Source organism: Sceloporus undulatus, chromosome 6 (genome assembly GCF_019175285.1).
Source record: "Sceloporus undulatus isolate JIND9_A2432 ecotype Alabama chromosome 6, SceUnd_v1.1, whole genome shotgun sequence".
In the NCBI taxonomy this organism is placed as follows: domain Eukaryota; kingdom Metazoa; phylum Chordata; class Lepidosauria; order Squamata; family Phrynosomatidae; genus Sceloporus; species Sceloporus undulatus.
The window spans coordinates 161,658,275-161,670,602 of NC_056527.1; the positions used below are offsets into that span (position 1 = coordinate 161,658,275).

At 39.3% G+C, this 12,328-nt stretch overlaps 1 protein-coding gene across 1 annotated transcript in view; it reads right to left on the minus strand.

Moving 5' to 3' along the window:
- LOC121934850 (cell migration inducing hyaluronidase 1) overlaps positions 1-6,282 on the minus strand; it is a 57,009-nt gene extending 50,727 nt beyond the window's left edge. The window contains exons 1-4 of the mRNA XM_042475743.1: positions 6,225-6,282; positions 3,762-3,911; positions 1,490-1,628; positions 539-775 (exon numbers count right to left, since the gene is read on the minus strand). Of these exons, the coding sequence (XP_042331677.1) occupies positions 539-775; positions 1,490-1,628; positions 3,762-3,911; positions 6,225-6,282 (584 nt within the window). The remainder of the gene's footprint in view (positions 1-538; positions 776-1,489; positions 1,629-3,761; positions 3,912-6,224) is intronic.
- Positions 6,283-12,328: the final 6,046 nt, after the last annotated feature.

A 12,328-nucleotide genomic window follows, 5' to 3' on the forward strand; every position in this document is an offset into this window, starting at 1 on the left:
GAAAAATGGATGCAAGCTACAGGAAAAGAGATTCCACCTAAATGTCAGGAGGAATTTCCTGAGAGTAAGAGTTGTTTGACAGTGGAACACACTCCTTCAGAGAGTGGTGGAGTCTCCTTCTTTGGAGGTCTTTAAACAGAGGCTGAATGGCCATCTGTCGGGGATGCTCTTTGTGAGTTCCTGCATGATGGGGATGGACTGGATGGCCCTTGGGGTCTCTTCCAACTCTATGAATCTATTATTCTAATTGATTCCATGGAATAATCTTTTTGAGGAGCTGGGGAAGTTGCTATTTGTTTTATTGTTTTGTTTTTAAATCTAAGAATCTAATAGAGAGTTTTAAATGATTTTACACTCTTTAAAATATAATGGCTTTTTAAATATGATAACTTGTTTAATTGTGTTTTAACTTTTTCAACATTCGGTTCTAACGTTTTCTTTTTTTCAGCATTTTTATGACACCTTGAGTCCCAGGGTACGAGAAATGTGGAATATTAATAAAATAAAATAAAATAAAATAAAATAAAATAAAAAGTACCTGTCAGAATGGATAACTGCTCCTGTCTTTGGATCAATGACATGGACAATAATACCACGATGGCCCCAGCTTCGTTCAAAGTAGTAGCCACCTTCCTGCATGCCACCTGGATTCAAAGTCTTGTTTAGAAAAGTCCACGAGAGCTTTTTCTCACCATGGATCTCCAAGGTCCCACCATTGATGACACCAATATATTTCTTCCCAAAATCGCTGTCTGGTTGGGTGCCATCATCAGCACTATGATTAAAACAACACAAACCAACAGGATCATTACATTAGTGATATAGACTTGAACGCTCAGTTAACTAAAAGTGATTTGCAATGTAATTCTTTATAGCCTATATGAAGAATTTGGTATTCCAAGACTGTACAATTATTTTTCACTTTAGCGAGTATCTATTTATCTACAAGTCCCATTTAACTGGGTGGAGCTTACTGCCAAGGAGACACGTGTAAACACTGCAAACCTTTCACTACCAAGAATCTTTGCATTGCATTGCATTCTTCTCCTGGGTGGAAAGGGCAAAACAGAATTTCTGTATTTACATCCAGAACCTGTTTTTGGTTCACCCTTGTCCAACCAAAACAGAGTGAGATTGGTTAAAACAAAGAAACCCACACTGTGATGTTCTGGACTCATGTGAAAGAAAATATTGTGTATATTAAAGGTAAGGTATGGGGATGTATGTAACATATAATAAATGGAATCCGATCACTGGACAGAAAGGAAGAGTTGACTATAATGCACTTGCACCTCGGGATGCTTTCTTTCCCTGTGCTTTGAGACGCTCCTCAGAAAGTCGGAGCCTCAAAGACATAATCTTTGCACTAACAGCATTGCTCCAATTTCCTTCCCAACTACACTAGGCTGATATATCACTATCTTTAAAAAAAATGGCTTTGAAGGGTTAGTTTTCAAAATTATGGGATGATGGCTGCTTAAATACATACCGTCCATACAAAATGATTGTCAGGTTGCTCCGGAAAGGGCAGCTCTCACTCCCAATATAGAGTGCTCCGTCGTTTTCAATCAGAATGTGTCGAGTCCGCAAAACAATAGGGTTTGTCTTGTCCTTAATCACTAGCTTTCCTAAAGAGAAGGAAAAGGTTGTTGATTTAAGATTTGACCACATCAGAGTTACAGAGTTTCCTTTTACCCTATCCAGGCTTGGGTCTTCGCATTGTGATGTTTTAATAGAGGCACAACTAACAATGTTTATATAAAGCTGAACCTTTTTTGTTCTGTCAAATTCTCTCTGAAGTTCTTTGGGAATAAAGCCATGGTTCTGTATATTCCCCTATGTCTATACAATTTCCTTCCTAGAACAAATATTTGCATCCTAACAATTTCAGGTTTTTTAAAACGTCCCTAATACTTGTGGCAGAAATCTCCATGAGATTCACCATTAATCGGAAACGTATACATTCTATGTTGAATATATAGATCACAATTCTACTCAGAAAATGTGAATTGTGAAACTCATGTTACGAAAGCTATATAATTATGCATTTTGCCACTGCTAGCTATATAGGCTACCTACTCCCAGAGCTACCAAACCTACTTCATAGGATCATAGGAAATACTCCTCAATTCCACCAGTGATCACACCCAACTTTCTGGGTTTTTTTAAAATAAATTTTGCATTTTAAAAGAAATACAGAAATGGAGATTCTCAATCAATTCTATGTTTAGCTGTTGCTGTGGGATATGAATATCTCTGACCTTAGATCGTAGTTCTTGATGCACTACAACTTCCATTATCCCTAGCCAGCAAAGTGCATGGGTAGAGCTGATGGGAGTTGCAATCCAATTTCAGTACCATAGTTTAGAAAGGACAAAACAACCAGTGTCCAACCTGCCCAGTAGTGGTGCAGAATAACACTAATAATCTTTGTGCCCTCCCCAATGCAGACCAACGTATGCAAGTGATGTGTTATGATGTGTTCCATGATCAACAATATGATGCATCAGAAATGGCAAACATGGTCTGCCATTCCCACAAGTTTTAACAAATTTAACCAAGAGATGTGGTGAAAGCAACATTAGAAGGCCCATATATTTGCTATGCTTGTTCTAAACCTAAACACAGTGGTGCCTATACAGTCAAGTCTCATATAGACAGATAATGTATTTGTCATTCATAGTTCCAGTCATCATCCCTGCTGTGTCTTCTTTTTTGTTATAGCTGCTTGGGCCTTTGCCTCTTGTAATTATATATACAATAACTGATTAGAAGGGTGCTTAAAAAGGAAGCCGCAAAACCACACAGTCATCAAATGCATTGGTTTGGCTTTTCCATTTCTCTCACCAAAACAACAAAATAAGTTGAGCAACACACTAGGAGGCCATAGTGTTTCCATTTTTTGTGTATGGGTGTAAAAAAATGGACAGTGAAGACAGCTGAGAGCAAGCAAATGAACCCATCTGAAGTGTAGTGCTGAAGGAGAGGTCTGTGGATATTAGAGACTGCTAAAAAGACAAATGAATAAAACTCAGAGCAAACCAAGCCTGAACTCTCACTAGAAGCAATGATGACTAAACTGAGGCTCTCTTACTCATGAGATTAAGTGAATCATTGAAATAGATTATAATGGTTGGTAAAGTGAAAGGCAATAAGAAAAGAGACTGCATTGCAGATGAATTGAGTTAAAGAAAGAAGCCATAGCCCTGAGTTTGCAGGACCTGAGGAGGGCAATTGATGACTGGGGATTTGGAGATCTTTCATTCATAGGGTCAGCATAAGCCAAAGTTGACTTGCTGGTAAATAAAAGGATAAAACATAAGGATATAAGAGGCTTAGGGAGCTGGGTATGTTTAGCCTGGAGAAGAGAAGGTTAAGAGGTGATACGATAGCCCTGTTTAAATATTTGAAAGAATGTTATACAGGTGGAGCAAGTTTGTTTTCTGCAGCTCTAGGCTTGTACATGAGTATACACAGTACCTTTTTGAACTACAGTTTCCAAAATATCCCTGCAAGCATGATTAGTATAGTGGATTCTGAGAATTGAAACCCACATACAGTAATTGACTTTTCTAAGCTCTGGGTCCCATAGCCTGTCCTGATCATGTAAAGTGTTTTATCCACACTTGGTTGAACACAAGATCTACCACATCACATTTCAAGATGAGGCAATGAGATGGGTGGTTTCAGTATGTGCAGTACTGTCACTGCCCCCTACATTAAGCACTTACACAAGTGTTTACCAAGCTGTAACACATTACCTCCATTTGTGATGTGGATGGAATGGACAGTTGCAGAAGAAGACAGAAGGAGCTTTTGGCCTTGGCTGATGTTCACTCGATTATCTTCATCATGCCCAGGATTCCAGAGTTCCAGTTCTGGATCCAAATCAGGACAGGATGGGGCTGCTCCTGCTGATATAACGGAAAGAAGTGGTTAATAACACAGACCTCCTTGTCAGGGGAAATGAATACAAAAATATGAGAGCTTTGCACATGAAAGAAAATGTCAGCCAGCACTTCTCAGTTAAAAGGGGGGATACTTCCATGTGATCCTTATAAACCTTTTTTCATATCCTTGTTCACTGCCTAAGCATGAGTGTGCATCTAACAAGAAAGAAGTAGACCTACTTTCTTCTTTGAAATTTACCACCCAGTTACATGTTAATTGTATGTGTCTTTTCACTGATGGATCCACATTGTCTTTTCTCAGAAACCCAGAAAACCTTTACAGGTTCTACATTGTCTTGTAATTGGGAACTTTGATGGGAATAATACATTTGCCTGGCCAATTTTTCCTAGCATGTAACAGAGGGTTGCATTCCTGGGATCCTTTAACACTACACAAATATACGATTCCACTTTAACTGCTGTGGTTCCACCTTGTTGAATCCTGGGATTGGCAGTTTATAGACGGGCATTTAGATTTCTTAGCGAAAGAGCTCTGGTGTCTCATCAAATACAAAACCCAGGACTCCATCAATTGCAGCCTATGCAACCTATGGTGGTTAAAGTGGAACTATTATCCTGTAATTGTGTAGCGTGGAATGGTCACAGGGTCTCTCTGGGCCTAACAAGCTATTTACCACTTAGAATTACTCTTCCGGGCAGCATACTGATGATATTCATATTTCCTTAGAGCATCCGATGTGGATTTTTGTCCACTGTAAATATTTTACAAAGGAGATATTCAAGAAACTCTACAATAACAGAGACACCTCTCTCGCTCTCTTTTCACAACACTAGTGGGATAAATGGAATTAAATAAACTCTTCCCATCTGCACTGAGTTTCCTGTCACATTCCAAAAAAGTAGTTCAGGGCTGAAATGAATACATCAGTGCACTGCCCTGTGGTTTCTTGACCACATCCTCTGCTGCACTTCTGACTTGGGTTACCATATGTAAAAGGAGGCCATTGTTCTTGTATCTTTCACTGTCATCTAAAAGAAGGGATTTCTACAGGTGTAGCAGCTTACTATACAGAGATTAGAAAAACTAGTTGAGCCAGAACGCCCTCTTCTATACAAAATCATTTTCCTGCTTAGCATATCCACTTAAGGAAATACGTATATCATCAAAAGAGAGTATGGATTTGCATCACATTTCCATATGCCAATAGACCTTAATAATGAAAACATACCCTCCAATATCTAATACTGGGGAGAAAGTTCAGGAGACAGGTATCTCCAACAAGAGCTGTGTTCAGTTTCCCTGTAGCATCTGGCTGGCCACAGCTGAAAGACTGAAAGCTGGGCTAGAGGGAATATTGACCTGACAAAAAGAATGAATTAAAGACCATATACTGAGCTGAGTGGCCCATAAAAACACTTAAGGGAGCATCTGCCTTGGCTTCTGCAAGTGGGTACACAGATGACTGAACAGAAGGGGCAATTTTAATAGCTTATTATAAGGACCGTTTAAGGAAATAATTCAAGCACTGGATGGGGGAATTTTACATAACACAGATGGTTGATGGCCAAGCTTAGGATACATCAAAGATATGGTTGCAAGGTCCAGAAATATCAGGGTGAATTTCATTAATTATGTCTCTGCACATCATGTTCCTCAAACCTACTGTATCTATTTGACCCCATCATGGATGAAATTCCATACTCAGCTGTGCATTTCCTCATCTTTGGCAATCCAATTATACTCTATCCTCCTCCTTTGTTCCTATCTTTGAGCTGCAAATAAGTGATGTGCTTTGGCCTTTCTATTTCTTTTACCATTTAATTAATTAAGAGGCAGGTTTAACAGTAATTTAACAGGCCCCCAGTTCTGAATTCTAAGCAGGCATATTTGGAAAGTTAAAAAATAGCAGGTAAGCAAAGCAATGTAAACAACGGTGAAGGAGAAAACAGTATGTAAATGTTCTTATCATCATGATTATAGACCAAACCAAATAATACAGTAACACTGTTATTTTTTAAAGCACACATTTAAGAGTTTTTACTATTTGCTTGTTAGATTGTTCATTTAATTTATAGCCAGACATTCTTCCAAGATGGGATCCAAAGCAGCTAAACAAAATTTCTTTTCCAGGTTAAATGGCAGATATGTGAAGTTTCATTACTATTATATATTCCTACTTTAGTTCTATTTTATTTTTTTTCCAGTGCAGTGTTTTATTTCAGAAGCCAAGAAAGGTAACTTATTATTAAAAGGTGGCATTAAAATCTTGTAAATGCATTCAGTAAAATCCATAGACTTGTGGGAGAACTCACCCATATGTGGAGCAGGCAATATAAACATGAAGAAAACGAAGCCAGTGGTCAGGGACATCTTTGGGTCTGAAGATACTCTTTGATAGCCCTTATCTTCTGTAGACCTGCAAACAAGTGGAAAATAAAAGCATGAGAAGCTGCTCGGTATATCTTGAAGAACAGGACTAAGCAAGATTAGGCTTAGCTGTACCGCTGTACACATGTTTACTTTCCTTAACTCTGCAGAGCCAAGGGACAAACTAGACTATACTAGCTAATCTTTTTATGCCAAGTCTAGAAGAGTGATGCTCAAAGCAATGGTTCCTGGACTGGTGCCGGCCCCATTTGTTGCTGGTCCCTGGTGAACTTCCAGGAAAGAAGAAAACAATTGTAGCCAATGGGCACAAATACAGTACCAGTCCTGACTCATTAGGAGAAAATAATCCCATCAAACCACATCACCTGAGAAGCACGCTCTATACATGGATGGGGAAAGTGCAAGGGTATAGCTATAAGAGGAGGAAGCAAAAGGAGGGCATTGGTTCTCCCCCCCAAAAGAATTCTGCACCCTCATGAAATTTTCCATCAGTCCCCAGATTTTTAGCATTAAATTTTTTTAATGCTCTAAAGCTGAGGATTTAAAAATACAGTTTAGGCATCCAAAGAATGCAAGGGAATGCAAACACAGCAAATAGAAGCATTCTAGATGCAAAATTATTTTCCACGTTTCATTCTCTGCAATGCTGCAAATTTGGGGAGAGAACCAAAATTTCATTTGGGAGGTCAGAATTCTTATTTGGTGAGGCAATGCCCTGTGGCTACACCTCTGGGAACATGTCACAAACCCAACCCTCAAATCCCTCTGCATCCATTTTTAAAAAAAATTGTGGCATGCTTTCCGTGTCTTTTTCATACCTAACTAGACCAAAGGCCCCAAACCATGCATAAACACTACCAAGCATCCAGACATACTCACATCCATACTCACACCTCAATACCCAGAATACCTTTTTCTTGGGCAGCATATCAGACAAATGGTGAGTTGAAGTGGCATTGTTATCACTTCTGTTCAACATACTGTATTTGTGGGAAAAAGAAGTATTTTGGGGAGTGGGCAGGCATTTTACAATGGGTTGTGAATTGGTCCCCATCTCCAATTCCAACAGTGATTCCCAACCTTTATTCCTCCATATAATTTTGACATTGGTCCCCATAATTCCTGACTGTTGCCCAAGTTGGCTGGGGCTTTCCCAGATTTTGGAAACCACTCCACTAGAACAACCATAAAGGACTAGATCTAGATCAGAATGCAAATAGAAGCAGGGAGAAGTGTTATTAATAGCCTGTTGTTTTATGCTGTGGTATCAGGCCTCATTCCTACCATGTGTGCAATTTTTAGTGCCAAAATGTAATTTATGGGAACAAATGGACTACTTTTTGTCAATAAAAAAATGCACGTCCAAATATCCCTGATGCTATAGCCCTAATCCGGATTGGTTCACTTGCAGCTTTTCTAGAATAAGAAAGAAACCACAACTGCTAGGTACATCTTTAAATTATTGTCCAGGTTGACATTATCAAGCATGATTTCCTTTCCCTTCCACAGCAATCTACCTTGGATAAATTCTTATGAGAGCTTAGCACTTGGGATAAAAAACACAGACAGTACACAGAAATTGAGAAAACATCTTGCATGAGCGTTCAAGGGATGAGAACCTGGCATTCACAAGCCTAAAAATGAAACTTGACAAAAGTTACACTGAGGTTCAAATCTGACAAAGTGGTGTCAGCTTCAAACATACAAAACAAGCAAAGGCAATCCTTACATCTTTAAATAGCTAGTTGGACAGATCGAATTTAATTGACGTGAGAGTATCCATGAAAGCACAACACACACTGGTTTTTAAAAACTGTTTTAATATTATTTATACACATAAAACATTATTTTACTGCCATTCAAGTGAAAATATTTCAGTTTACAAACAAGTCACAAAACACAAATATGACAATCGCATTTTGCAGTGTTGAGAAGAAACTGCAGCAGAGTTTTAAAGAACATGTTAGAAACTGAATGCAGTACATGTAGATGTTATTCTCGGTATTGCCATTCCCAGAATCCCACAGCCACCATGATTCGTAACTTATTACAAGCCTAGGTTAAAAGTCTGAGAAAAACCAATAAGCATCCATTTAGTACTAAAAGACATCACAGCTGTGAGAGCTGAGCCACAGAGTATGTGTATGTGCATATATGCCTTCAAGGAGAGGCAGCGTGGTGTAGTGGTCTGAGTGTTAGACTTGGACTGGGAGAGCAGGGTTCAAATCCCGCTTCAGTCATGGAAACCCACCGGGTGACATTGGGCCCCCAAAATCCTCCAGACACTATGCTGAATGGAAACTGCAGTTTTAAAAAAAGTGACTTTCTTCCATTGGGGAAGGGAGAGCACACAAATACACACAATCTAGTACATTTACAAGCCATGAACTAAAATGTCTACAAGCCATGAACTACTGTATGGACCTTTAGCTGTACTGTATTTCCCCCCAACAGTTAGTTGTCCTTCAGCCTTTGGGTGCTGAAGTCCACCTTACTTACATTACCAGTTGGGAATGGAACAAATCCACTCGGATCTTGTTTTGATTTGGGCTTTGCATGTCAATACAACACATCTGTCTACTTACCCTCACTGTGGGGCTTGCTAGACTTGCTTTATAATAACAACTTTTCCCACCCACTCATTCCATTCTGTCTGCACCTATGTACTTCAGCCAGATTTAGGGATAATACTTTGGATAATTCATCTGGGGGAAGAAAAGAGGACAATCTGCAGCCTGAAACCTTGCACAAGCTTGTAACTCTTGATTGTTTTTGCTGGAGTAGTGTAATATGACAACTGTTCTGGAATTTAACATGTAAGCGCCTGAATCCTATTGTTCGTCCCAACTAGAGCAGAGCCATTAAACCAATGTGTGTTGACTCACAATTCAGCATTTGATTCAATGGATCTACTCTAGCCAGGACTAACCAACAGGAGTCTGTCCAAGGCTTCCCTACTATCCAGTTTGCGAACACCCAGAATTATGGAAGGATATTTGTAACAGAGCTATGGACATGATTTTAAAGAAGTAACAGTTATAGCTCCCACAGTATACATTCCAAGGCTAAAAATAATTAACTCCTGTGAACACTGCAGTTTTAACTATTTACTTTCCCCATCTCTTAAAAAGAAATATCACTGTTATTTTTTCACTTTCATTTGGGTGCCTTCATTGCATTTGTAAATGCTCAACTAAAGTGTTAAACAACAGCAATGCTAGAATTTGGGGAACTGTAGTAAAATTTCATGGTGGAGGAGACTCCTTATATGAGGGCAATGCCCTCATTTGCCCCGCTGTAGTTACATCCCTGAAACAACCTCTGAGTATTTCGGCAACCAAGTAACATTCCTCTTCCATGCTGTTGTGAGAACAAACCCCCACAAACATAAAAGTTACATTTACACTGCAAAAGGGCTGACGGTATCTCAACATTAAAATCATCACAAACAAAACTGTAACTGAATTGTCACCATTACTTTTTACTTTCAGGATTTCAGCGGCAATGCATTACCAATATCACTTTATTTGCACAAATGCATGTGATAATCATTCGTGCAATTACGTGCCATTTTCGCCTTAATCGTGGGATGCTTTAAATGTGCTTTAATCTCTCTCTAATGCCAAAATTAGCCCCAGTGTGATAAACTCCTAAGACAGGTTGAAGCAGTGCAGATGTTTTGGACTCCTTTCCCCACAATTCCCAACAACTCCTATTGGGTAGGGATGATGGGAGTTGTATTCTAAAAACTCAGGAGATCATTTGGTGAATTCCTATTTCCCAAGTCTGGGAAGGGTGTCTTATGTTTCAAGTTACATCAAGATTTTCCCAAAACAAGTCTCACCTTTTGGTGTCCTGCCTCAAACAGCTGTGAAAGTCATAGAAACCTGAACCATTGCAGAGACACCAACCTTATAGAAGAGGAGCTTTCCATGTTTTGAATTGCATGGGCAACATGGAAAGGTCATCACTATTATTCCTTGGCAAACAAGAACCACGTTTCAAAGGACTGACACAGTACATTAAAGCAATATAGAGGTATTTGGTGGGGAAAGCGAGGGAGACACAGAAATCACATTCTTTCAGATCTATTTATGAGCTCCTAAAGCCAAGGAGAATTTTAGTGTATTGCCTGCTGCCAGCTGGCTATTTTAATAAGTTTGTAATTCCAGAGTCATGTGGAAATAAAGCAATTGCATTTTATCTTAACTTGAATAGCTGCCACCTTATTAGGATCTACTGTGAAGTAATCTTTTCTGTCATCATTAATATGTTTAAATATTCTGGGAGGGCCAAACGTATACATGAAGGCAACAATTGACACTGACAATGATATTGGAGAGGAAGGATGGGCAAATTCAGGGCACCTTGTCCCAGACCCCTTTGAGCTCTATAACCACCAGTGAGACACTTTTTGCTTGCCTTTACCACAAGACTCCAACAACTACTAAAACTTATGACCTTTTCTTTTCTAAATAAGGGATAGAAAACCAAGTTGCCACATCAGGACCATCCTAGGCTATGAGATTTTGGGGCCAAAACCTAAGGCCTAGAGATGATTCACTCCCTTGTAATGTCACAGGAGCAGGTCCTAGTGATGTTATAAAGTTAGTATTACAAAGGGCAACTTCTGGTGACATCGAAGTTTATCACACGGGACAAATCCCATGCAGAAACTAGATTTAAAGTGAAAACAACTCGCTTTTGCGGGTTGTTTTTCACATGATGTTCAGGGTTAACTCGAATAGAAAGTAGAAAAAACTGCAAATGCGGGTTGTTTTTCAGAAGAGAAAGCCAACAAAACCCACTCCTTTTTACTCTCAGGAAATTCCAAAAGTAGAAAGGCGTGGGTTTTGTCGGCTTTCTGTTCAGGCTATTTTCGCATTATTTCTCTTTCCACCAATGCATCTGAAAAACAAGCCACATTTGCATGTGTTTAGCAGATTTTAAAATCCTGTTTCTGCATGGGATTTGCCTCCATGGGATAAAATCTATCATTAAGCACAATGCTTGGTTCTCAGCTGCAAGATGAAGAGCTGAAGTTTTAAGTTCCCTGGAGCTCTTCTTTTTACCTGTTCTTTTCATTAGTTGTCTAGGATGTGAGGACTTCAATTGTCTTTGCAATCTAAAAGCAATTAGTAAAGCTCTTTAGTTTGTAACTTGATACTGCCTGTTATTTTTTAAAAAACATAATCCAGTCTCAGCCAGGAAGGTAGTGAAGAATAAAGGCCTCTTCTGCTAAATGTTGCTGTGGGAGGATGTTTCCATCCTAACAGATCCAGCCTTCATATTTTCCCCCAAAGGGCTAACCCTCTGGGATATACTCTTTTTTCTCAGATACATGGATACACTTTTCAAGCCAGCATCCTTGCCCTGAAATTCCTCCACCTTGCCCTGAGATTCCTGTACTTTGCCAAGAGAACTGGAGACCTTAGTGAGCAACATGAGCCTCTCTAAATGTTTTGGGACTACAATTCCTATTATGTTTCAAAGCTGGCTATGCTGGCTAGGGCTGATAGAAGTTGGAATCTAATAGGTCCATACATGATTCAACATCTTTGTTTTAAACACAGAGATCTGCACCAGGAGGAGGGATTGGGCGGCCCTTCACATACTGAAGAACTAGCACTCCTATCATGTCTAGACAGTCAATGGTGAAAAATTCCATTAGTGCAAAATAATAGGAGTTGTAGCATAACAAGATCTGGAAGGCCCAAAGTAGTCTATATTTTTGCTTTCACACAGAAGAATCTAACAGTGGCATCATTTTCAAGCATGGATGTGTGGCTGAGAAGGAGAGTTTAACAAAGGTTTAATTTAATTTTGGTCTGTAAGGCAGCTCTTGAATGCTCTCCTCCTGTATCTCATATTTAAAGGCAGCAGGCTTATCAGGCGGCCGATCCGGGGAAACTACTGAAGGCTGCTCCAGTTCCCTCTTCAAAATTGTCTACTGAGCAAGAAAATATAGCTGTTAAAATACCGTTTGGCAATGAAAAGAGAGTGGGATTTGCATCTCCGATTCTGGCAA